Raw genomic sequence first — 27,371 nt, forward strand, 5'->3', positions numbered from 1 at the left:
GTCAAAAACTAATAATGTGAAATTCTGCATTCACTAAATTGATATAGCCTTAAAAAATGTGTCGTGTTTCTAGCCTGGTTGCTCAACCGAAGGTATGAAGACCTCATCGCGCTCAAAGAGGTAAGATTTGTTTGACCAACTGTCAATGAGCTAATAATACACAGATTGCTTTCCAAAGTATGGGACAGTAGCTCATTGTTAATGTGCTTGAAGGTAGTTAATCAGAAGGTAGCCTGTTCAAACCAAATCACTTCATGTGATGAAGCAGTATTAATGTGTGCACTTCAGTAAGATGTGATGAAGCAGTGTGTGTACTTCAGTAAGATGTGATGAAGCAGTATTAATTTGTGTACTTCAGTAAGATGTGATGAAGCAGTGTGTGTACTTCAGTAAGATGTGATGAAGCAGTATTAATGTGTGTACTTCAGTAAGATGTGATGAAGCAGTATTAATGTGTGTACTTCAGTAAGATGTGATGAAGCAGTGTGTGTACTTCAGTAAGATGTGATGAAGCAGTGTGTGTACTTCAGTAAGATGTGATGAAGCAGTATTAATGTGTGTACTTCAGTAAGATGTGATGAAGCAGTGTGTGTACTTCAGTAAGATGTGATGAAGCAGTATTAATGCGTGTACTTCAGTAAGATGTGATGAAGCAGTATTAATGCGTGTACTTCAGTAAGATGTGATGAAGCAGTATTAATGCGTGTACTTCAGTAAGATGTGATGAAGCAGTATTAATGTGTGCACTTCAGTAAGATGTGATGAAGCAGTATTAATGCGTGTACTTCAGTAAGATGTGATGAAGCAGTATTAATGCGTGTACTTCAGTAAGATGTGATGAAGCAGTATTAATGCGTGTACTTCAGTAAGATGTGATGAAGCAGTATTAATGCGTGTACTTCAGTAAGATGTGATGAAGCAGTATTAATGTGTGCACTTCAGCAAGATGTGATGAAGCAGTGTTAATGTGTGCACTTCAGTAAGATGTGATGAAGCAGTATTAATGAGTGTACTTCAGTAAGATGTGATGAAGCAGTATTAATGAGTGTACTTCAGTAAGATGTGATGAAGCAGTATTAATGCGTGCACTTCAGTAAGATGTGATGAAGCAGTATTAATGCGTGCACTTCAGTAAGATGTGATGAAGCAGTATTAATGTGTGCACTTCAGTAAGATGTGATGAAGCAGTATTAATGTGTGCACTTCAGTAAGATGTGATGAAGCAGTATTAATGCGTGTACTTCAGTAAGATGTGATGAAGCAGTATTAATGCGTGTACTTCAGTAAGATGTGATGAAGCAGTATTAATGTGTGTACTTCAGTAAGATGTGATGAAGCAGTATTAATGTGTGTACTTCAGTAAGATGTGATGAAGCAGTATTAATGTGTGTACTTCAGTAAGATGTGATGAAGCAGTGTGTGTACTTCAGTAAGATGTGATGAAGCAGTGTGTACACTTCAGTAAGATGTGATGAAGCAGTGTGTGTACTTCAGTAAGATGTGATGAAGCAGTGTGTGCACTTCAGTAAGATGTGATGAAGCAGTGTGTGCACTTCAGGAAGATGTGATGAAGCAGTGTGTGCACTTCAGGAAGATGTGATGAAGCAGTGTGTGCACTTCAGTAAGATGTGATGAAGCAGTGTGTGCACTTCAGTAAGATGTGGTGCTGTACTTGTGCATTTTGACAAATTTTGACAATTAGAACATTTAGAAGATAACACAACCCCCCCCCCCCCCCCCCCCCCCCCTTTTTTTTTATAGTTTGTACTTTCTCCACAAAGTGCACAATTATTCAACAGTGAAGTAATGTGAAACATCCTGACGGTGTCAAATGGTAGCAGTAGAATGTTTATTGTTATTTATCGTTCTTGCTCTGGTATATGTATCATGATATTAATGAAAGCGATCAATTTCTTCTTAACTGAAAAATGTTATGAAACAGTGAAAATATTGCATAGTTTTCTTTTACTGATTGATATTTAACTGAGATTTTGAGGTGGAAGAATGAAATATTAAATTCATAAGTAACAATTTTGTATATGCAAGTTTCTTTTCATATATTTATGTAAGTTTTGGGCTGCTGTTTAGTTTCATAAAGGATTATCTGCTGAATCTGATCATGTATTCATGGTTTAGTTGTTATTCTCTTATATTTGTAGAAAACCTGCTGTTGTTACCAAACATGTAGAGTTGAATGAATCAGAATCTGCAAATGACAGTGAGCAGGATTGTACTGCTGGCAACGTTACTGATGGCACTTTGGACATGGACGCACTACCAGAAGGTGAGTGAGCGCTTTACGTGAACGTTTGACCAGTGGTTGGGCAGCTGCAGGCCTCATTGTTTCACCTTATTTTATTTGTTATCTTTGTAGATACAGTAGTGGTGAAGCCGGAACCTGTGTGTAATGAAGGTAGAGATGACTTCAAAGGTCCAGAGTTTCGTAACAAAGGAGGCAGCAAAGTCAAAGACGATGTTGTACGGAAGCGTTGTGGTGAGTTAGCATATAGCTGTATGTGATGGATGTGTATGTGTGTAGGATGGTGGTGCTTTTTTGTTTTTTATTTTGTACGTTATTATTATTAATAATAATTTGTTTTTGGTCCACCCCCCCCGACAAAGATTTATGATGTTTTGTTTGTGTTTTTGTCCAGACGAGCACCTTCAGGAGATCGTTAATTGCACTGCCTGTGGACAGCAGGTCAATCACTTCCAGAGGGACTCCATCTTCCAGCATCCTGCACTCAACGTTCTCATCTGCAAGGTAGATATCAAAGAACGTTCTCCTGAGAACCGTTCACCAGTGTTCACAGCTAGTGTTGATTAACTGCCATTCTGCTGGGTTTCTCTCAGACATGTTTCAAGTATTACATGAGTGATGACATCAGTAAGGACGATGATGGCATGGATGAACAGTGCAGGTGGGTAAAGTGTTTTTTTTCTTCTTCATGCCAAGTAGCTTCACAAATGAGTCAGCTGCAGTTACGTTATTAAAATGATGTGCAGATAAGCGAAATAAAGGCGCAACTAGGTGAATAAAGGAGCTAAAGAGGTGTGTGAGAGCAGGTGCTTTAAAATCTCATATAAAAGGTTTAAACAAAGGGAGCCAAAGATGAAAATGTGTCCGCTTTGAGAACGCTCGTATTTAAATATGCAAAATGTGACTGCAGTGTTAATCAAAGAGACTAAATAGTCAGGGATTTGCGAACACATGATGAATAGAATGCGTGATTGTGCTTTTCTAAACATATGATGGCACCAGACTGCAAAGCTTATGAGTCATGGGGGGGTGTCTATGCAAAAACCTGAGGGCGGCCATTGAAAATGGCTAATTTACATAAAAAAAATAACAAGAAGCAGGAATGTGTAGTAGAGGTAAGGGAGTGACGTTCTTCCAGTGTTTTGTGAATTTGCCCCAGATTTTTCAGTATTTTTGGTTCCACCATCTACACTCTTCTGTAGTTCTGATGTACTCACGTGTGCTTCACCACACACTCTTCTGTAGTTCTGATGTCCTCACGTGTGCGTCACCACACACTCTTCTGTAGTTCTGATGTACTCACGTGTGCGTCACCACACACTCTTCTGTAGTTCTGATGTACTCACGTGTGCTTCACCACACACTCTTCTGTAGTTCTGATGTACTCACGTGTGCGTCACCACACACTCTTCTGTAGTTCTGATGTCCTCACGTGTGCGTCACCACACACTCTTCTGTAGTTCTGATGTCCTCACGTGTGCGTCACCACACACTCTTCTGTAGTTCTGATGTCCTCACGTGTGTCTAGATTTATGTCAAATTGTCACATAATACTCAAAATGCAAAGGGCAGTCGAGATTCGTATTCAAAAAACACCAGGGAAGACGACAAGTAAAAAGCAGATTACACGTTACAACCAGCAACAGCAGGAGTGACTGTGCTAGTTAGCCGTGTCTGTGACGGCTGTTTTGTCTGTGCTCAGCTGAGGGATCGTGAGGAAGCGGCTTCCAGTCAGGTGCTGCAAGAAAAGAAAAAAAATGGAACCCAACCAGTAGACCTGCACATGCACTGTAGACACGTATTAGTAATGCAGAGCTCCACACACTCTGAGCAGCAGAGTATCTAATGGTTGCATTTAGGGTCGTGTATGATCATCCAATTTGGTGTGCCGGTAGACAGGTCCTATAAAGAATGCTCAAAGCAATGCAAAAATGGCCACACACGTCTTGGTCACCGTAAAAAGCAAATGTCAACACGGAAAAGAAAATGCTGGATGTTTTAGGCCTTTTACATACGTGAGGATGAAGGTCCAAAAAGAAAGGAAAAAGAGAACACACAATCATGCCACCAACAAGCTGAGCAACTCCCCCACCCCAAGTGTCAATTATGTGGTCAATTATCAACAGTATATAAAGCCAGTAGTCTAATTTGATTTATAAACAGAAATAAGATGCATGTAATCACTTATGGCATAACAAGCACCAGAGGCACTAGATGTTCTCATTGGAACATTCACCATTATCTATAATCAATTAATTTCTATTCACTTTTTTCATACTTGTTTTGAATTGTAATCTTAGCAATATGATTCATGCATTTCTCTTAGAATAAGCATTGTCTTTCATCTTTAGTAAAATATTCTTTCAAATACATTTGTGAATTTTGTTGTTTTCCAGGTGGTGTGCAGAAGGGGGCAACCTGATTTGCTGTGACTATTGTAGCAATGCCTTTTGCAAAAAATGCATTCTGCGTAATCTTGGAAGAAAGGAGCTCTCTAAAATCATGAATGAAGATAACAAGTGGTATTGCTACCTGTGCCATCCAGAGCCTCTCCAGGACATCGTAGGAGCATGTCAGAAGCTTCTGCTGAACCTGCAATGCATGCGAAAGGCCAAGGAAGAGAGTGACAAGGCGAAACGGGATAATTGGAAGCACAAACATGGAAAGAGTCAGAACACGGCTCTGAATGGACAGGATCTCGGCGCTAGTGGAACTGGGACCGTAACCTTTTCCTACAAAAAGTTGAAGGTTCCAAAGGAGCTAATCAAAAAGACAAAGAAACTGATTGAGACGACCAGTGGTTTGAACAGCACATTTGTGCAGTTCATACAGCAGGCGTCGGGGCAGTGCGCAGGCAACGTCATGAGGTACAGGCACCTGAAAGCCTTTAAATCTGTTTTGGCAGACCTGAAAAAGGTGCACAATGCTTTGGAGGTGGCTCTGGAGGAAGAATTCAGAACCTTGGAGCTGCAAAACGGAGAAGAACATGGCTTGGCAGATGGTCAGAATCTAGATAGCAAGGTTCCCAGCAGACAACAGGTTAATGAGCATAATGAAAGGGAGGAGACCACTTTGGATGCCACTACAGACCCAGACCCAGATCCCATGGTTCCTGAGACTAGCATGGACATTCAAGATGCGGTTTCACCCGACACAGAAATGAAGGATAGTCCTGTGCCCTTAACAGAGACTACAGAGGCCAAGTCAACAGAAGCTGAAGACAATGAAAAGGTTGTTTGTAGTGAGGTTGAACCTGACTGCGACGATGGAGCAACATCAGCTGGCGAAGCCTCGCTAGATAAAGATATTGTGTCTATTCCGCCGTCTGTCCCTGAAGAGCTCTTTGCGATGGTGGAGAGGCTTGCAGACTGTGTAAAGCAGGAGGAAGAGCAGAACAACGCTGAGACTAGTGACAGTGAGTTACACAGGACCACAGGGTCTAATGAAGAGGCTGAAGAGCCTGTTAAAAGTTCTGCAAATTTGGGTAAAAAGCTTGTTGTAAAGCTCACCCCCGTTCCTCTTAAGATCACAATTAAGAGAGATGAAGGCACATCACGGTCAAAAGGGCGAGAGGACACCCAGTCACCAGAGGAGGGGTCAGAGAGCAGACGCTCCCCCAGGATCAAGACCACTCCACTGCGCAAGTCATCTGAAGGAAGGAGGAAGAAGCCCAAGGCTTCAAAAACGCACGACAAAGGTCCAGGACCTCATCCTTCCAGTGTATCCGACTCTGACTCGGATGAGGTCCCTGAGGTGCTTCTGCAGACTGCGGGGATGGAGGCCAGTTCGGATGAACGTGAAGCAGAACACAATGGGAAGCACACAGGTGATGGTGATGAGAACAAAAAGCCATCACCTCGACCTCATTCCAAAACCACAACGAAGCGCAAACTCATCGCCAGCTCGTCCGATTCTGAACGCGCTGGGAAATCATCCACGACAAAGAAGAGAGTGACCAAGAAGAAGAAGGGTAAAGAGTCGGACTCCTCAAATCATGACTCGGACCTTGAGAAGGAAATTAAGAAACTAAGTAAGCTCAGCACAAATAAGAAATCACCTAAGGGAGCTAAGAAACAAGAAGATGAGAGCAAGAAGGAGGGCAAAAAAGCTCCCAAGAGATCGTTTGAGCGGATACGGAGGTCACAGAGAAATAAAGGAAATGCCACAAAACAGTCGTCCTCCAGCGATGAAGAGGAGGAGCAAGTCGCAGACTCTGGAGAAGAGAGTGGTGACCAGCAGAAGATGAAACCCATCCATGAATCGATTGGGACTGGTATTGATGCTTTCCATCAGTCATCAGGTGAGCTGGCTGAAAGTCTTTAGCTTGAAGGGTTGTGTTTAGGTTTATTAATGCAGTTACAGTGTATTGGCAGCGTTAAGAAAAGTGGATGAGAGAAAAGCTTGGATTTAGGTTTCTGTAGGTAATGAACCGGTGTTTCTCTTTTTACCAACCTGGTTTACACAACACAATTTTTCCTAATTTTTCTTCTTTTTTTGCAGTTAACTATGTAATCAATCAAACCAATAAATGAACAAAATGATGCATTAGCACAATTCAGCACCTCTGGATATTATCATAATCAATTTGTTGATTTGTTCAGGAGATGAACCTGAAGTCAAGGATGAATCTTTTAAAATGGTTGATGACGATGATGATCCTGAGAACAGGTATGAATGACCTTCTCGTTCTCTACCTTTGAGATTCTCAGTCCATTTCAAATCCGGTGGTTCCACATTTGTCATAATCTGACTCCTAAAACACCTGAAACAGGTTATCATGGGCTATAGGTCACTGACTATTGAGATTCATAATCTCCATTGTAGATCAGGTGTACATAATGTTTTCTGCGTTGCATAGCACCAGGCTACACTTATAGTGCCCACTCCTACTTCTTGCCTCAGGTAATTGATGTTTCTTTTTGTGGTGCTATTTCCCTTTGGGTACTCTCTGAATGTAGAAGTTTGAAGTAGTGCTTCACACATTACTGCCAATTAGGGTTGCAACGGTATGAGATTTTCACGGTATGATAACCGTCTCAGAAAATATCACGGGATCACGGTTATCACGGTATCACAGTTTGTTACATATATTATTAAAAGATACACTGACCCTTAAAGAAATTACAACAAAAGTTTTTTTTTGTTGTTCAATGAACTATTTTTTGTAGAAACCTGGAACTATTGTATACAAAATGTCTCCTTTAAAAAAAAAAACAAGCTGTACACCTGTTTATATAAATACTGCAAAATTAGAGAAATCTAAATCATGGATTGTCAGTATAATTTAGGTTTAAATTATTTAATATCTGATATAACTGAGCCTGGGTCAGTATCTGATCAACAACTGTTGTAAACGTCCGTTTTAATGCCAAGTTGGAATATAACCAGATACTGCAGAAAGAGGATTTATTTCTGACAGAAGCGTTCATACTTGCCACGTCACATTCTTTGCAGTGTCGTCCAAAACGATATGTGGTAGTATAAAGAAACACCCCTCAAAAACAGGGGAAGGAACATTTACCTGACAAATTTTAATGTTGCCTTGTGTTTCAGGTTTGAAAAGTGCAGGAATTTATGCTAAAGTACTTGAAAATGCTTGAAATAGTTCACAGCAAATATTTATCTGACTGAACAGTTCTCTTGTATTGTAATAATACAATTCCAGGGCGAAACATGAGAGAACGTGAAGACGTTAAGTTTGGGCGTTTTGACAATAAACGACCATTAAATAATGTGATAAAAAAGCAAACTATTTTGAATCATTTCGAGTATATGAATAAATATTTAACTCACGTTTTCAGGGTACATACACCTTTATAAGGTGGAATTCAAGCACTTGTATGTCACTTTCAAGGTCCATTTCAATATTTCCCAGCATGTTAAACTTAATTAAGTTAAATATTTATACCTATACTCGAAATAATTCGCTTTTTATCACATTATTTAATGGTTGTTGTCTTATGGCTCCAAGACGTCTTGTATTTTCTTAGATTGGAGAAAATAAGATGTACAGTTAGAGGCAAAACTGCAGCATTCTATTCCACATGGAATCCTTATTTTTTTACAGTTTAATCATCTTTCATTTTTACCGGTTGACTGAGCTCCCCCCCCCCCCCCCCCCCCCCCCCCCCCCCCCCCCCACCCCCCGTATGACTGTTGTTGTCTGTCTGTCTTGTGTTAGGGTTTAATAAAAAATAAATAAAAATTTAAATGGAGGAACTGTGTGCACTGTCTTTGTATGTGACTTTGTTTACTGTCTTTGCTGTAATTGTGTATGATACTCTTCCTCAAAAAAAAAAAAAACCGCCCAATCTTCACGTTCCCTCATGTTTCGTCCTGGAATTACAAGAGGCTCGTATTTGTTAACGTAATACAAGAGAACTATTCAGTCAGACAGATATTTGTTGTGAAACGAAGTAGTTACAATTTCAAGCATTTTAAAGTACTTTAGCCTAAATTCCAGCACTTTTCAAACCTGAAACACAAAGCAACATTAAAATTGGTCAGGTAAATGTTAATTCCCCTGTTTTGAGGGGTGTTTCTACCACCTATCGTTTCGGACAAAACACCTATCGTTTTGGAGAACACCGCAGGGACGCTTGCGAAAGTATAAACACCTCCACCGTTTGCGCAGGGTAGCGCGAGGTGGGCGGTCACGCGCTACGGTCACTCGCGAAAGTATAAACCAGGCTTTATTGACGTATATGCTCTACGTGTACTGCACTCATTTCCTAACCGGTAGATGTCGCTCTCTGATCACAGATTCGTCAGCACTGCGTGCCTTTCTGAAATCTCACGTAGTTGCGGTTTATTCTCATGTAAACAAATTTGCGCGGAAACCCAATGGCCAATTATCGACAGAATTTTTGCTTATCGTAGGAATATTGGCTGATAATTTGAATTCTATTATTGATGAGCTTGGTTTTTGACTATGGCAGATTAACACACACAGATGGCTGTCTTTAGATTGGAGGCTTCATTTTTTTATGTAAGGCTTTTAATAAGGCTTCCAATTGTATTTTATTTTCTATTCTAAATCATGAATGTGGTGGCGCCTTCCCAGGGATAATAAGAGTGGCAAGCCCAGACACGTACCGTGTTAATGGTGATACGTCAGCCCAGACACGTACCGTGTTAATGGTGATACGTCAGCCCAGACACGTACCGTGTTAATGGTGATACGTCAGCCCAGACACGTACCGTGTTAATGGTGATACGTCAGCCCAGACACGTACCGTGTTAATGGTGATACGTCAGCCCAGACACGTACCGTGTTAATGGTGATACGTCAGCCCAGACACGTATCGTGTTAATGGTGATACGTCAGCCCAGACACGTACCGTGTTAATGGTGATACAGCAGCCCAGACACGTACCGTGTTAATGGTGATACGTCAGCCTAGACACGTACCGTGTTAATGGTGATACGTCAGCCCAGATACGTACCGTGTTAATGGTGATACGTCAGCCCAGATATGTACCGTGTTAATGGTGATATGTCAGCCCAGACACGTACCGTGTTAATGGTGATATGTCAGCCCAGACACGTACCGTGTTAATGGTGATACGTCAGCCCAGACACGTACCGTGTGATGTGTGCATGGTGATACTTCAGGTTGGCTCATTTGAGTGAAGGTTGGCCCAGTGATGTTTGAAGGTATTCAATAAATTTGGCTGAATTTGGCTATAGAGAGTTTAAAATCTGTGGACATAACTGAAGGAAAATTAAAGACACTGGAACAACCACATCAAACTTAATAAGACACCTGGATAGGTTTGTTTAGTTTATGCCTAATGTATGAAATGAAAGTTATTTTCCGTCTCCTGTCTTTAAGCATAAAAAGACTTGTGCCTTGACTTTGACTGTAGCCCAGGGGTCGGCAACCTTTGAGACATGGAGTGCCAACTTTAACATGTCTAGTCAATGAGTGTGCCACTGTCAACAAATAAAATTGGAGCGGGGGGGTGTCGAGTTTAAGTCGTTGATGGGGGGGGGGGGGGGGGGTGTAATTGGACACAAATTAAGTATTATATCGCGATCGATCGCCAAGTATAAACGCCTCCGCCGCTCGCGCACTTTCGCATGCTACGGTCACTCGCGAAAGTATAATCCATTAATATAATAATTTATATTAATTTATAAATTTTTTTGCTGATGCTGGTCCAGCGTGTCGCGTGCCAGTGATTATGCCTCGGCGTGCCAACGGTGGCACGCGTGCCATAGGTTGCCGACCCCTGCTGTAGCCTTAAGACTCATGACATGACCTCTGGCACGCACAATTACATATTTCTTTATATAACATTACAGGCAGTGATGTCGGTAACACGTTACTCTAATCTTACCACTTTTTTCGGTAATGAGTAATATAACGCGCTACTATTTCCAGTCCAGTAATCAGATTAAAGTTACTTAACCACGTAACTGTGCGTTACTATTTTTTTTTCCCTAGTAAAAATGTATATATTTGCTTTCTTCTTGGCTCAGTTCTATTTTGCGTCTGACCGTAGCGCCGTACAGTGACCCTGTGAGAGCGCGAGCACGTTTTACAAGTCATTCTGTGCAGTGTCCTCCCGTAACGATATGTGGTAGTATAAAGAAACACCCCTCAAAAACAGGGGAAGGAACATTTACCTGATGAATTTTAATGTTGCATTGTGTTCCACGTTTGAAAAGAGCTGGAATTTTGACTAATGTAGCCTACTTTAAAATGCTTAATTGTAATGGTATTTAGTTTCACAACAAATAGCTGTCTGCCTGAACAGTTCACTTGTATTACGTTAACAAATAAATGTACAAATAATACCGCGCAGCTACACAAACGTAATGTCAGGAGATACTGTAGTGACTACTACTCCTCACGGTGAATTCCCTAACGGACACTTGGCCACTCAGGGAGTCTTAGCCCTTTAAGTGACACTGGGGGGCGGAGCCTGCGCGCGCCATGGTTGCGCTATCAATAAAGTTTCCCTTCTCGGGATTTTTGGATTAAGCAGTTTCTTCCTCGGTTACCGAACCTGCTTCAATACATTGTTACTGTTAAAAATGCACTTCCAATAAAGTGAGTATTGGAAAAATTTCTTTTGATGTTCAAATCAAATCAAATCTAATGAGTGCATGATTTGATTTGATGTTGAATGTAACTACTAAAGTAACTTGTAATCTAACGGAGTTACTTTTAAAATCAAATAATCAGTAACGTAACTAAGTTACTTTTAAAAGGAGTAATCAGTAATCGGATTACTTTTTCAAGGTAACTTGGCCATCACTGATTACAGGTGTGGGAATGGAACTCATGACCTTGGTGTTGCTAGCACCTTGCTGTAGCATCTTCACTCATTTTCAATGAAACTTAAAAGAAAAAAAAAGTCAGTCTATTGAATAGGATTATTGAATTATTGAAGCACTTTACAAAACTGGTTTACACAGAAACAAGAAACAAGAAATTTTGGCACTCGTGGTGGTGGGGAGTGGGGGTGTCGAAAACAGTTTATCTCAACATAACCCAAAGACTGTGTCAGTGAGAGGAAAACTAGCTCTCATTACAGTTTAAAATATTGTTGAAATAAAATATAATATATTATTATTGATAACATCCCAATAATACAGACTTGCCACTGTTTTAATACTGCTACAATGTCAGTGGTTCTGTGTGTCTAAAGATTATATATGTACATTGTAACCTGCGCACAATTTTAGTAGTTCCCCACAAATTCAGATTCCGTAGTGAGGTATCGGTAACATTGTTTAGTCCCAAGCTGATATTTATTTTTTATAGAATGATCTTGAACTCGTAACCATTTAATTCATTATTAGAATTAAAGTATAGAGAGGTTGGTTGGATATTATAGTAATTACATGGGCACTTTATATTCACAGGTGCAAATAGTGCAAGTTTTATGTTTCCAGTAAAATGCTAACACATCATTAACTCTGTTTTGATGATGATCAGCTTTTTTTTATGGTTATATTTTAAAAAGTTATTACATGAACATATTGTAGGCTGGTTGCCCTCCTCTACGGTAACTCAAGGAGTGCATGTTGTGCAGCTGAAGCAGAAGGATATGAAAGTATGTTAGACCTGCACAGTTCAGTAGGCTTAATGCATCAAGGACACATGGAAATCTTAAGACGTTAAATGTGGCAAAATGGAGCACACTTCTGTGTGTTCTGCAGTGTTATTGCATTGGGCAACTGTAACCATCAGTGCTGGCTAACACACTGTAAGCCCAGATCTAGAGATTTGCAAGGGACAGCTTGGGTCAGTTCTTATCAGCATTCAGAAGCATATGGACCTCGGCCATATCGTGTCCACCATCAGAGTCATGGATGGTTTAATAAAATAATTGTATACTGCAGTAAAACGTGAGCTACAGAAAATAAGGAACATTTGTGTCTTTTATCTAAGTAGGGGCATCAGGAGCTCAATGTATTTCAAGTTCAAAGCAAACATAGCTGGCCCCTCTTCAGTCAGTTCTTATTCAGCACGATCACGTCATTCTAATCACAAATGCGAGCAGGTGAGGATACAGGACCTTTAGCCTGATAACATGGACTTACAAGAGACCCCTTTGGCTTATGCTTTGGAACTGTATTGGAGATCAGACAAATTTGACCCCAGTTCAGGAAGATGGAAGCCATTCATTTTTATGATGATCAACTCTGAGAGATAAATGGGGCCCTGTGTGAGCCTACTGGGGTGGTTGATGACTTCAGCATTCAGTCCAGTGGCCAACCCCACCGAGTCTGCAGCGTCACTAACGCAACTGATCGTTCTGAGAGCAGTCGATAAATGTGAAGGGGAGTGTGACTTTAAGGAACCGTTGGAGATCTGAGAGGGCAGCTTTCATTTAATTTCACTCGGATCACACAAAACCTTTTATAGTCTTGACTGGTGTATCACACATGGGGATTGGTCACCAATAATACATGAAGCAATATTTGTTTCATAGATAAATGTATTTCTTTTAGGGGGAAAATTCATATGAATGTCTATTGTCTACATTTTAGAGCAGTGAAATAATCACGATCATGAAAACACACATTATGCTATACTAAACAAATATTGAGTGTTGGATCTTGCATAGCAGTCCAAGTATCCGTCGCTGCAGAAGCAAACGTCCAGGGGGTGGAGCTAGATCTAGGTCCAACTCCTCCCACCGTCCATAGTTTCTTTTGGTCTGTCCAGGGGGCGGAGCTGCATCGAATCTAGGGCTGAACGATTTTGGAAAATAATCTAATTGCAATTTTTTATCTATAAATTGCGATTGCGATTTAAAATCGCGATATTTTCCCACTGTTTTCAGGAAACTCTGTTTCTGCATTTTTTATACAGCTCAGATACAGGGTTGCCAACTTTTCAAGATCGCTTGGAGTGAGACTTGTACCTGGAGTGGGTAATTTGTTGTTATGGGGTGGGGGGGGGGGGGTTAAAATGGACTAAATTTAAGTATTATTATTATATCGTGATCGATCGATCGCCTGTGGTTGGCGCCAGAGCAAACTAGTAACTTTTTAGTCTAAGTCGCTCAATGCGTGAGAGTTGGCAACCCTGCAGGTATAGCAACTTGGCTAAAATATGTGCGTGAGGGCGTTTGGTAGCGCATATCCAGTGTGTTTAACAAAGCCATGAAGCCGGGCTTGTTCACTATATTAACGGGCATGATGTCTTTCACTATGAACTCCGTTACTGCCCGAGTTATTTCAGCGTGCCGCTTCCAATTATATCCATAAGGAGTTACACTTTCAAACGGTTCGGTCAGTGAACCCTGTCAGCTATCCGCGCTTTTGCGATTCATCCGTGCTTTAAATCTTATTGCGCCTATATGCGTGATTTTACGGTATTTCGCTGCTCACCGCATACTAAGGCTGTATAAGTGCAGAGAAACACTTTTGCGTATTTGAAGATGCAGCACTGGTCGTTGGCATTTTAGCCTTACAAATATCATACGAGGCTTTGTGGTGTTTTTTTAATGCTGAAGAAGGTTTGTAGTTTTACCTCGCGTCGTAGCAACAGTAGCAAGGCACGTTTTACACAGTACCTGACGTTGAGCGGCATCTTTTTAAAAGCCAAAGTAATTTCACACAACTTATGTGCTGCCCCTCTTTGGTATTAGACTTTCAGTCGTGTCAGCTTCTGTCGAGCCTGAAGCCATTGTGCAACAAGTTAAAGTGCGCTGTGTTAACTTCACTTCTCCACCTCCCTGCCTCCTGCTTGGGTTTGCTCAGTTCGTCCTCGGCTCGGCTCGCTCCCAAGTCACGTGACCAGTTTAAATCGCAGCCTGTGCGATTAGAGAATCGTGTTTTAAAATATCGCGAGATTATTGCAAATGCAATTAATCGTTCAGCCCTAATCGAATCCTACTCCTCCTACATGTCGCTTACGTTTTGCGACCAGGAAATATAAATCCAATAAATTCACCCTTAAGACTTTTACCGTTTAAAGATCAAAATGTTCTTTAAATGTTATTTAAATAACACAATACACGTTTTTTAAGTTTACAAGAAAACGTAAAAGTGGACTGGAATAATGATCTGTGATTTCTTAAATATGTACTATTTCATTTTTTTTTTACCTTATATGCAAGATTAGATAGACTACATTTACATTTACATTTATGGCATTTAGCAGACGCTCTTATCCAGAGCGACTTACAAAAGTGCTATGTAGTTGCTTGGAATCTCCAAGGTAGAATAGATAGTCCTGAACACAAGGTACTCTAAGCTGGAAAAACCACTAGACGAAAGTCAAATGATACCTAACAATTATACCTGAATATACACATCTATACAGATCTATATCTATATATATATATACAGATCTATAGATCTATACAGATCTAATCTATACAGACTAGATTAGATAAACTTAACAGTGGTTGTTCGTGCAAACAGAAACAGTCAGATTTTTTATGATCACCAAAGGAAACTAGTTACTAGCATTAGCCGGAGCAGGGGAGATTTTGGGGTGGGAGGGGCAAGAGCAGTGGGTTGATCCTTCATTCATAGCTGGTTAGGCAGGAGGTGGCAGGCCCAGGGTGAATAGCAGGAAAGGCTCATCTGTTCATGTCTCAGTATTTCTCGGGGAGGAAGGCAGCCATTTGGACAAAGAAAAGAGGGACAATTAGCTGTGTATGGGATTATATATGGGACAGAGGAAAATTAAACATTTCTGGAGTGTAGCAGCAACTTCAGCATCAAATTATTACAGCCTAGTTAACAGGGCAGAACCAGAAGATAACACAGACTTGGAAGCACCATGAGACGTTTGCATACATACACTACAATGTCAACAAACTTGAGTGATCATGTGCAGTGACAGGATAACAGCACCATCCCCCCAGTCTACCATAAAACCCTTCGCCCATGCACCCCTGGATCTGTACCTTTATCTAAGGGGGTACATTAATTACCAAATGCTAAACTAAATAAGTAAGTTTTCATCCTAGACTTAAAGGTTGAGTCTGTGTCAGAGTCCTGGACACAATCCTGAAGATTATTCCAAAGCTGGGGGGCCTTATAAGAAAAGGCTCTTCCCCCTGCGGTTACCTTATTAATTGTTGGAACTAATAAGAGGCCAGCACCCTGTGATCTTAGTGGACGTGGGGGTTCATAATAGGAAATAAGTTCCTGGAGGTAATCAGGAGCAAGCACGTGCAGTGCTTATAGGTCAGCAACGAGTGTTATGATTGTTTCCTTACTTTTCAAACATCTTGTGTTTGTCCTAAAAATATAAGCATAAAACATTATATTAAAATCTCTTCACACCTAAAAAAGTCAGGTATCAAAAATCTTTAAATGTTTTAATTAGGAGTTTGCATCATAACTGAGTCAATATAAAAGTGTAAGTGTTTAAAGCTGACCTTTTTAGGTTGCCCATCATCTTTGAACAGTAATGCACTCGTGGGTTTTTGCTGATTAAAATCATATAAAGGATTTGACTGCAAAATTAAAATTTTGAAGCATTCAGTTGCACTTAGCAGCATGTGGAGTGACTCTGGTATGTTAAGTCACTTGTGCGCGGCTGTTTGAGGAGGTAAAAGTGGCGTCTGACAGCTGAACGTTTCTCTTCCCCAAAGAATTGCAAAGAAGATGCTGCTAGCTCAGATCAAAGCCAGTTACTCCTCCGGTGACGCCACTAGCTCGGAGGATGAAGACGACTGCCAAAAAGAGAACGAGAAGTCTTCCACAAAAGCAAAGAACGAAGATGAGAATCTGGAGGAGAAGAAAGGTCAGGAAACCCTTAATAAAAAGCTTTTGAGGCTTGTGATGTGTGCCTCCATGTCCTTCATGCAGCTCCATGGAGTGAAGCTGACAGGCCGCTTTGGTGGCTCACAGCACTGTGGTATTTCACTACCGCGTTTACAGTTGGCTCATCTCTTGCTATAACATCACAGAAGCCAGTTGTGTGGTCCTGCATATCCTGGTATGATTTACTTGTGTGCACAATCTTGGAAAAAGAAAAAATATGTGAACGTAAAAGAGGTATTGTATTGTACAGATGAATAAATGTTCAATTTATGTAGCACCTTTCAAGATGCCCCCAAGATGTCTTGCACAATCACACACACACACCCCAGTGTGAAGCAGCAGCCAATCACACACAGCGTTCTCTCTACCGGAAGCCACAGCCCCCTGGGGGACTGAATGGGGTGCAGGAAGGGGAGAGAGGACAGACCCTAGTGGCAGAGCACCATCCAGCACTGGGCATACAAATACACAAACTCGGACAACTGTTAAAGAATTTCCATAATTACTGCTCAACAAGAACGTGGATCTGTTTCTTATCCAGCATTTCTGTCTTACCTCTTTGCAGAGGAAGATGAGGAGGAGGAGGAGGAGGACGCTTCGGACTCTGATTCTGGCTCGGACGTGGACGTGAAGAAGGCCAGCCGCAGGCACCGTCTGCTGCGTAAGAAGCTGACACTCAGCGAGGGCGAGTCTGATGACGACGACAAACCAGCCAAGAACAAGAAGGTGGTGAAGAGGAAGGGCAGGAGGAAAGGTAGATGTCTCGCCCCGGTGAAGAGGGAGATGCTGGTGCTGTTTGTCGGTGCTGCTCTGCCTGGGTTTGTGTCACACTTTGCTCATTCGTGCTTTTGTCTTGCAAAAAGTGGACAGTGACGATTCTGCGGATTCGGACTTTAAGCAGTCGGGCTCTGGATCGGCCAGCGAGTCGGCGCTGAGTGAAGCAGTCAGTGAGGAAGAGGAGGAAGGCAAGGGTAACAGACGGCGGACACGGTGAGCACCGGGGGTTTACTGGTCTGCTCGGGTCACGTCAAAGCCTCCTTCAGCCTCATCTCTTACATTGACACCGTTTAGTAAAATGGCTCTTCTTGCAGGTCTTCTAAGAAAGCTGACAAGGACAATGAAAGTTCTCAGAAAAGAAAAGAAAAGAAGAAAAAACGTCGTCGCATCAAGGTCCAAGACTCCTCCTCCAGTGCCAAGGTACCTGAAAGGTGGCTGTTGGCGTGTGGAGGTGTGGGGGTGCGGGAGTGTGTGGGGGTGCGGGGGTGTATGGGCGTGTGGGGGTGCGGGGGTGTATGGGCGTGTGGAGGTGTGGGGGTGCGGGGGTGTATGGGCGTGTGGGGGTGTGGGGGTGCGGGGGTGTATGGGCGTGTGGGGGTGCGGGGGTGTATGGGGGTGCGGGGGTGTATGGGCGTGTGGAGGTGTGGGCGTGTATGGGTGTGGGGGTGTGAGGGTGTATAGGTGTGGGGGTGTATGGGTGTGGGGGTGTGGGGGTGTATAGGTGTGGGGGTGTATGGGTGTGGGGGTTTATAGGTGTGGGGGTGTGAGGGTGCCGGGGTGTGGGGGTGTGAGGGTGTATAGGTGTGGGGGTGTATGGGTGTGGGGGTTTATAGGTGTGGGGGTGTGAGGGTGTATAGGTGTGGGGGTGTATGGGTGTGGGGGTGTGGGGGTGTATAGGTGTGGGGGTGTATGGGTGTGGGCGTGTATAGGTGTGGGGGTGTGAGGGTGCCGGGGTGTGGGGGTGTGAGGGTGTATAGGTGTGGGGGTGTATGGGTGTGGGGGTTTATAGGTGTGGGGGTGTGAGGGTGCCGGGGTGTGGGGGTGGCACGTTGGCGAATGGTTTTGTGTGATGTCTGATATTACACTCTTGGCCCCTTGCAGAGCGCAGAGGAGGGCGGGGAGGATGACGATGATGAAGACGGCGATGACAAGGGCACTCCCAAGGGGCGGAAAAAGATCCGTAAGATCCTGAAGGTGGACAAGCTGCGCTCGGAGACCCAGAACGCCCTGAAGGAGGAAGAGGAGCGACGCAGGCGTATCGCCGAGAGGGAACAGCTGAGGGAGAAGCTGAGAGAGGTGCGTAGGGTCCTCCACCCCAACGGCTGCGAGGGTCTGTTTAGCGCTGATGCTGTTGGACTGCCGCCTTCTGACGGGCTCCTGTCTCTTCAGACCATCGTGGTGGAGGAGTCATCCCAGGTCACCTGCCCCATCACCACCAAGCTGGTTCTGGACGAGGACGAAGAGACCAAAGAGCCTCTCGTCCAGGTCCACAGGAACCTGGTGACCAAGCTGAAGCCCCACCAGGTGGACGGTGGGTTTTAGTGTTTTAGTTTCTGTGTGTAGTCGCCATCCCTCTCCTGATTTCTGTGGGAGGACACGGGCTTCCACAGATCACACAGCCACGAGCCACACAGCTGCTGCTCCAGAGCGTTGTGCTCTGTGTAAGGAGACGTCATGGCTCCCAAACACAATCCATGGCCAGTAGTCATTTGTGCTTGGTTCATGGTCTGTTCACTTCATTTTTAGACAGTAGTCTATGTGTATCTCTTAGTAAAAGTCGCTTTTGTATATATTTGAATTTGACACACAAACCATTTTCATTAAACATTATTTAAGAATCTCTCAGTTTAAGAATCCACTTTTAAACTCCACTGTGCTCAAATGTGTCGTGTACAGGGGTACAGTTCATTTGGGATTGCTGTTGTGAGTCTGTGAGGAAGACCACCAAGTCATCAGGTTCTGGCTGTATCCTGGCCCACTGCATGGGTCTGGGCAAAACACTCCAGGTAACCTCACGTGTCTACATCTGGGTCCTTATAGGTGTCACTTTGTGTATTACTGTAGTATCATTTATCAGTCCATTTTAGGTCATTGTGTTGTAGGGTGAATCACATTTTGAGGCATTTGGTTGGACCTGAGCGGTTGGTATACTATACATGGTTATTGGCTGCTCAGCACGGTGCTGTTCTTCCGTTGTCCTGCAGGTGGTGACGTTCCTCCACACCATGCTCCTGTGTGAGAAACTGGACTTCTCCACGGCTCTGGTGGTGTGTCCCCTCAACACCGTCCTCAACTGGCTCAACGAGTTTGAGAAGTGGCAGGAGGGTTTGACGGACGAGGAGAGTTTAGAGGTAGAGCTTTGATATGGTCCTACGTACACCCTCCAGTTAGCTGGGAAGAGTCTTGTAGCTGATGTGTGAGGCGGAGCGGGTGCAGGGCGCGTAGTGAGTGTGTGGTGGTGTGTCAGGTGACGGAGCTGGCCACGGTGAAGAGGCCGCAGGAGCGAGCGTACGCACTGCAGAGATGGCAGGAGGACGGCGGAGTCATGATCATCGGCTACGAAATGTACCGCAACCTCACGCAGGGCCGCAACATCAAGAGCAAAAAGCTGAAAGAGGTTTTCCAGAAGACTCTGGTGGACCCAGGTGAGGCGTCCGTCCGTGGGAGGAGAACCGTAGTTTTTCTGCGAAGGCTGTGGGAGGAGCAAGGGGCGGGGCTTTGTAATGTGATCCAGATGCTGTCCCTGAACCGATCTTCGTCCCCACCCCTCCCCCGCACACGCACCGCAGGGCCGGACTTTGTGATTTGTGACGAGGGCCACGTGCTGAAGAACGAGGCCTCGGCTGTTTCCAAAGCCATGAACTCCATCAGGACGCGACGGCGGGTGGTGCTGACCGGGACACCGCTCCAGAACAACCTGATCGAGTGTGAGTGACTCGTTTGTCAGGTGCTGTGCTAATTATGAGCACAACTCAACTAAATGTCTGTGAACATTGGGCTGAACTGGAGGAGATGAATGGCCTTCTGAACAGATTTTTGCAGCCGAGACTGTTACGTGACAGTGTAACAGTTCATTGCAGTGTATGTTATCAAGTCACTGTTCTATTTTAATGTGTACCCAAACCTTTTTGATCACTTGGTGAATGGTTTTGTATTGACACTGGAGACAGTGAGTGTTCCTCCATCTCCAGTACTCCAGTTCACTGTGTGGACCATATGAGCTGCACATGGACTCGTCTCACTTTAGTTGCGGTTGGCAGTCGCTTCCTGCAGTCTCACTGCTAGCCTTCTTCTCCTTCAGACCACTGCATGGTGAACTTCATCAAGGAGAACCTGCTGGGCTCCGTGAAGGAGTTCAGAAACCGCTTCATCAACCCCATCCAGAACGGCCAGTGTGCTGACTCCACGCATGTCGACGTGCGTCTCATGAAGAAGCGTGCTCACATCCTCTACGAGATGCTGGCGGGATGCGTCCAGGTATGATCCTCTATCCCCTTACGTCCACGCCCCCTTACGTCCACGCCCCCTTACGTCCACGCCCCCTTACGTCCACGCCCCCTTACGCCCACGCCCCCTTGCGCCCACGCCCCCTTGCGCCCACGCCCCCTTGCGCCCACGCCCCCTTGCGCCCACGCCCCCTTGCGCCCACGCCCCCTTGCGTCCACGCCCCCTTATGCCCTCGCCCCCTTACGTCCACGCCCCCTTACGTCCACGCCCCCTTACGTCCACGCCCCCTTACGTCCACGCCCCCTTGCGCCCACGCCCCCTTGCGCCCACGCCCCCTTGCGCCCACGCCCCCTTACGCCCTCGCCCCCTTACGTCCACGCCCCCTTACGTCCACGCCCCCTTACGTCCACGCCCCCTTACGTCCACGCCCCCTTGCGCCCACGCCCCCTTGCGCCCACGCCCCCTTGCGCCCACGCCCCCTTGCGCCCACGCCCCCTTGCGCCCACGCCCCCTTGCGTCCACGCCCCCTTGCGTCCACGCCCCCTTATGCCCTCGCCCCCTTGCGTCCTCGCTCCCCCCACCTGAAGAACATTCACCTGCCATCACCCACTAATAGAATTCTCAGTCCAAAGGCCAAGCTTTGGGCTCTCTCTCTCTCTCTCTCTCTCTCTCTCAAAAAAAAAGTGATTGTTTGTGCTTTTGATCCTTATTTAAACCCGTGGCATCTGAAATTCTCCCCATCACCCATTTTTCAAGAATTTACTGCGAAGGTGAAATTCCACATTTGTTTCAGAGTGGGTCTGAATGCATGAACGTTGCAGAAAGGCCTTAAGTGTTTTGTGTGACATTTAACTTCTCTAGTTGCTTTGCCTTACAGAGAAGAGACTACACTGCCCTGACGAAGTTCCTGCCCCCCAAACACGAGTATGTGCTGGCAGTGCGCATGACTCCGCTGCAGTGCAAGCTGTACCGCTACTATCTAGAGCACTTCACAGGTGATCGTCTGTTTTGCAGTTCTGTCTCATAACCTCCAGTCTGTTCTAATCCCCTCACCCTTGGGGGGAGTGTGTCTCACGTTTGGTGGTAGCCTCTGGAAGCCAGGAGGCTTCTGTGGTCCTCTAGCTGCTTGGGCCAAGAACTTTTCAGAAGGTACCGACACTTAGAAATGAGGGCAAATTAGGATGTTCTCAGCCAATGAGAAAAGCTCCAACCCCACCTGTGTGCTTCTGTCCCGCCTTTATCACTCCAATACTCCTGCATTAAGAAGTTACGTCACTTTTTGGCTCTGACTGCCCTTGTTCTGAGTAGCGAACACAAAACACAGGCTTACCTGAACCTGTGGTGCTGCCGTGGAGACAGCGGCCCACGCCACCCCAGGGTCTGGCTGGTCTGAGGACACCTCTGGCCAAACGTCTGCTCCACTCCTAACCTCTTTTACGTCCTCTGTGTTGTCCATGATGCTTAACTGGTCCAGAGCAAGACTGTCTTCCTCCAAATTTAAGTCAAACTTTATTACTCAAATTCGTAGTGGGTTTATAAGCAGCCTTTGGCTGTGTTCTTTTTTCAGTCAAGATAAAAACATAGCTTGAAATATTTTTGCGTCAGTATGGATTAGGCAAGTGTCAGTTTGAAACTTTTATGGCGCAATCTTGGTGGCCAAAAACATCTTTCTCCAGGGTATTATCTATTTGTTTAAATATCCTGACAGAACTCATTTTGAGACAGACAGATGCAAAAACAAATGTGTTTAAAGGTACACATGGATAACAGAAGAATTCACAGGCACTACGCAGAAAGGTGGAGGGTTTTTTTTCTCTCTGTCAAGGGCCAAAGACCCAAAACAAGAGTTCCTCAGAATGCTTAACCTTTAACCTGACCTGAGCTGAATCTGCACCACCTGTTATTCTACAAAAGTGATTTGCTTGTGGCCTGTGTAGCTAACGGTGCAGTGGGTGATGCAGAGAGGTTGTCATCACTGTATAGACGTGTCATCACTGTATATTGACGGAGTGAAACAAGCCAGGAAATGTAGGACTAACTGGGTCCATGACAGGGTACCCTCGGGTCCTTAAAAAGTCTTAAAATGTCTTAAATTTAGTTTTCCATATTCAAGGCCTAAAAATGTCTTAAAATGTCTGGAATTTTATGAGGGGAGGCATTAAATTATTATAAGTGTGTGTTGTTCAGTTGTTCTGGCGCGATGTGAACTTTGCCGAATCTATCGCTAGGACCATGCAGAAAATAACCGCTCCAGGGTCCTAGTGCTAGATTCCTAGCGCTGGAGTATACGGCCTCAACAACGCCAACAATTTTCGTTCGCCAACAAACCCCCCCCGTCAACGATGTGGAACACACCTGCATCCCCAGTAATAGTATTATTTTTTCTTGTGAGAGGTATTAAAAAGGTCTTAAAAGTCATTGAATTTGAGATTTTAAAATGTGCAGATACCCTGTATGACTACACGTGTGTGAAAAGGAACTGTTCTTATCTAGCACTGCTTCACTGTGTGTGTCTTTATCTAGCACTGCTTCACTGTGTGTCTTTATCTAGCACTGCTTCACTGTGTGTCTTTATCTAGCACTGCTTCACTGTGTGTCTTTATCTAGCACTGCTTCACTGCGTGTGTCTTTATCTAGCACTGCTTCGCTGCGTGTGTCTTTATCTAGCACTGCTTCACTGTGTGTCTTTATCTAGCACTGCTTCGCTGCGTGTGTCTTTATCTAGCACTGCTTCGCTGCGTGTGTCTTTATCTAGCACTGCTTCGCTGCGTGTGTCTTTATCTAGCACTGCTTCGCTGCGTGTGTCTTTATCTAGCACTGCTTCGCTGCGTGTGTCTTTATCTAGCACTGCTTCGCTGCGTGTGTCTTTATCTAGCACTGCTTCGCTGCGTGTGTCTTTATCTAGCACTGCTTCGCTGCGTGTGTCTTTATCTAGCACTGCTTCACTGCGTGTGTCTTTATCTAGCACTGCTTCGCTGCACGTGTCTTTAGCACTGCTTCGCTGCACGTGTCTTTAGCACTGCTTCGCTGCGCGTGTCTTTATCTAGCACTGCTTCGCTGCGCGTGTCTTTATCTAGCACTGCTTCGCTGCGCGTGTCTTTATCTAGCACTGCTTTGCTGCGCGTGTCTTTATCTAGCACCGCTTCGCTGCACGTGTCTTTATCTAGCACTGCTTTCCTGCGTGTGTCTTTATCTAGGACTGCTTCCCTGCGTGTGTCTTTATCTAGCACTGCTTTGCTGCGTGTGTCTTTATCTAGCACTGCTTCGCTGCGTGTGTCTTTATCTAGCACTGCTTCGCTGCGTGTGTCTTTCTGGGCAGCTGCAGACACGTTAGGATGACTTGAGCAGTTTTGCCATAAGAAACGTTTGCATCAAATACACATCCATTTCCATTTGTGGCATACAGTAAGACACTGGTGATGCAGGCAGATGATACCAGATGGTCATCTTACTGCTGTATGGTTGCTACTGCAGCCTGAATCAGAAGATTAAGAACTTTCAGTGCAGTAAATATATAATATAATGGTGGGACTTCCCAGAGGTTCCTGACTGGTTGCTAATGCTCTAGTAAACAGGTCAGTATCTGGGATCACACCCTTTGGTGTGTGTAATCCTGCCCCTTCTAATGTAAATGAACTCACTTCTGTGACCCATCATTGCCAAGCAACACTTTCATATAACCTTTCTTAAATGCTAATAGCGCCCTCTTGTGGAAAAGCCTGCAAATCATTTTCAGTGTGTGATGTTTAGGTCCTTGAGGTACTATAAGGGTGGGGATGATGGACGACGTCATTGTCCGTCATTGATGACAACAACGTGACTGTTGATTCAGTGTCGTGTTGCCAACCTCGTACCTGCTGCGGGCATTTCACTGACTGCTGTAACGTCGAAAAGCAGAATTATAACTTACCCAGTGATCAACGCAAGTGTTAGAACTGATTCTGTGTTTTAAGGGCTGAGCCTCAGTGAAAAATCAGTTCATACCTATTATACCTTTATGATTTTATAATTTTTTTTACATTAAAATGCTACAGTTATTTGATTTGCCTTACTTGGTTTGTGCAGGTAATTTAAAATACCACTTAGAAAACTCTTTTATATTTTTATTTTGTAGGATATAGATCCTCCAGATACGGAAATCGGTTCATGTCACTGGAGGTTAATGTATTCTACTGTAATCAAATGTCTAAATTGAACTATATTACCTATGTCAAAGCAATGTCATACCAGGATTAAGAGAGATTAGAAAGAATTACATGCTTGTTTTTTATCACAGGGGCTTAATTCAATAGTATTTGATAGTAATTAGATGATTAATGTAATTATTCGAATGGTTATTTTAAAAAGTGTAAAAGGGAGTATTAAGAAACTGGTAATATTGGGTAGTATTTTTGTAATGCTACCATTACCCCTGCCCCATGCTGCATCATCCTCACGGCGTGTCTCTGTAGACATTGTGGTGTGATGGTTACGTAGTTATCACCCGGCCATCGTGCTTAATAACAGGTAATTAATAGTAAATCGTGTTTAGGAGTAGTAGTAGTATAGCAGCTGTTAATTTAACTAAGATTTAACTAATTTTAAAAATTGTATTTAATCTTAAAAAATCTTTTAAAATAGCCTTATATTATATCTAGATTTTATTTTCACAAGAGACATGCATTGCAAACGGATTTTACCCATTTCAGTGCAACAATATCTCCAACTTTGTTCTTTTGTGTGAGTGTTAAGCTCTTAATCAAGTGGTCAGTGATGTTTTCACAGACCTTGCTACAAGCGTAACAGACGACAGCCAGTGCAAATGTTATTAGACTTCCTCCACACAGGCCTGAGTGCAGCTGAATGACTTGTGCACTATTGTTTATTGGATGATTGGCACAGAAAAGCTGCTCTTTGTTGCTGGACGAGTGAGACACTGTAATTGAGTCAACACTAGCCCTGTAATTACCAGCACGATCATTAAAATGTGAAACTTGTAGGCGGAAATGCTGAACATCTGTGAGGTTTCTACCATAACTGATTTACAATCAAGTGGTGTGCGTTTACAGAATGTGTGCCCATGACTAATGTGGATGACCAAGCGTACAGGCCAGCAGATCTGTGATGTAGCTGTGGCGCTAGCGTCATCCTCCCTTTAGAGGAGACCAGATCTGTGATGTAGCTGTGGCGCTAGCATCATCCTCCCTTTAGAGGAGACCAGATCTGTGATGTAGCTGTGGCGTTAGCATCATCCTCCCTTTAGAGGAGACCAGATCTGTGATGTAGCTGTGGCGCTAGCGTCATCCTCCCTTTAGAGGAGACCAGATCTGTGATGTAGCTGTGGCGTTAGCATCATCCTCCCTTTAGAGGAGACCAGATCTGTGATGTAGCTGTGGCGCTAGCGTCATCCTCCCTTTAGAAGAGACCAGATCTGTGATGTAGCTGTGGCGCTAGCGTCATCCTCCCTTTAGAGGAGACCAGATCTGTGATGTAGCTGTGGCGCTAGCGTCATCCTCCCTTTAGAGGAGACCAGATCTGTGATGTAGCTGTGGCGCTAGCGTCATCCTCCCTTTAGAGGAGACCAGATCTGTGATGTAGCTGTGGCGCTAGCGTCATCCTCCCTTTAGAGGAGACCAGATCTGTGATGTAGCTGTGGCGCTAGCGTCATCCTCCCTTTAGAGGAGACCAGATCTGTGATGTAGCTGTGGCGCTAGCGTCATCCTCCCTTTAGAGGAGACCAGATCTGTGATGTAGCTGTGGCGCTAGCGTCATCCTCCCTTTAGAGGAGACCAGATCTGTGATGTAGCTGTGGTGCTAGCGTCATCCTCCCTTTAGAGGAGACCAGATCTGTGATGTAGCTGTGGCGCTAGCATCATCCTCCCTTTAGAGGAGACCAGATCTGTGATGTAGCTGTGGCGTTAGCATCATCCTCCCTTTAGAGGAGACCAGATCTGTGATGTAGCTGTGGCGCTAGCGTCATCCTCCCTTTAGAGGAGACCAGATCTGTGATGTAGCTGTGGCGCTAGCGTCATCCTCCCTTTAGAGGAGACCAGATCTGTGATGTAGCTGTGGCGCTAGCATCATCCTCCCTTTAGAGGAGACCAGATCTGTGATGTAGCTGTGGCGTTAGCATCATCCTCCCTTTAGAGGAGACCAGATCTGTGATGTAGCTGTGGCGCTAGCATCATCCTCCCTTTAGAGGAGACCAGATCTGTGATGTAGCTGTGGCGCTAGCATCATCCTCCCTTTAGAGGAGACCAGATCTGTGATGTAGCTGTGGCGCTAGCATCATCCTCCCTTTAGAAGAGACCAGATCTGTGATGTAACTGTGGCGCTAGCATCATCCTCCCTTTAGAGGAGACCAGATCTGTGATGTAGCTGTGGTGCTAGCATCATCCTTCCTTTAGAGGAGACCAGATCTGTGATGTAGCTGTGGTGCTAGCATCATCCTCCCTTTAGAGGAGACCAGCCAGGCTGTTCTCCTCCGGCTCACGAGAGACCACACTGAGTTGCTTGTTTCCGAGCAGGTGTCGGCTCGTCCTTGGAGGGGGGACGAGGTCGTGCGGGGACCAAACTCTTCCAGGACTTCCAGATGCTGAGCAGGATCTGGACCCATCCGTGGTGCCTCCAGCTGGACTATATCAGCAAAGAAAACAAGGTA

General features: G+C 44.4%; 1 protein-coding gene across 2 annotated transcripts in view; it reads left to right on the forward strand.

Annotated features, from left to right (window-relative positions):
• atrx (ATRX chromatin remodeler) overlaps positions 1-27,371 on the forward strand; it is a 53,462-nt gene that overhangs the window by 4,165 nt on the left and 21,926 nt on the right. For both annotated transcript variants that reach the window (XM_077022802.1, XM_077022803.1), the window contains exons 4-23: positions 74-120; positions 2,160-2,284; positions 2,375-2,494; positions 2,655-2,764; positions 2,854-2,921; positions 4,657-6,560; positions 6,862-6,928; positions 16,336-16,487; positions 17,073-17,261; positions 17,371-17,497; positions 17,599-17,704; positions 18,386-18,580; positions 18,674-18,815; positions 19,181-19,290; positions 19,489-19,635; positions 19,752-19,929; positions 20,074-20,211; positions 20,586-20,761; positions 21,609-21,726; positions 27,238-27,368. In XM_077022802.1, coding sequence (XP_076878917.1) covers positions 74-120; positions 2,160-2,284; positions 2,375-2,494; positions 2,655-2,764; positions 2,854-2,921; positions 4,657-6,560; positions 6,862-6,928; positions 16,336-16,487; positions 17,073-17,261; positions 17,371-17,497; positions 17,599-17,704; positions 18,386-18,580; positions 18,674-18,815; positions 19,181-19,290; positions 19,489-19,635; positions 19,752-19,929; positions 20,074-20,211; positions 20,586-20,761; positions 21,609-21,726; positions 27,238-27,368 — 4,350 coding nt within the window. The remainder of the gene's footprint in view (positions 1-73; positions 121-2,159; positions 2,285-2,374; positions 2,495-2,654; positions 2,765-2,853; positions 2,922-4,656; positions 6,561-6,861; positions 6,929-16,335; positions 16,488-17,072; positions 17,262-17,370; positions 17,498-17,598; positions 17,705-18,385; positions 18,581-18,673; positions 18,816-19,180; positions 19,291-19,488; positions 19,636-19,751; positions 19,930-20,073; positions 20,212-20,585; positions 20,762-21,608; positions 21,727-27,237; positions 27,369-27,371) is intronic.

This window comes from Brachyhypopomus gauderio, chromosome 11, assembly GCF_052324685.1.
Source record: "Brachyhypopomus gauderio isolate BG-103 chromosome 11, BGAUD_0.2, whole genome shotgun sequence".
Classification (NCBI taxonomy): domain Eukaryota; kingdom Metazoa; phylum Chordata; class Actinopteri; order Gymnotiformes; family Hypopomidae; genus Brachyhypopomus; species Brachyhypopomus gauderio.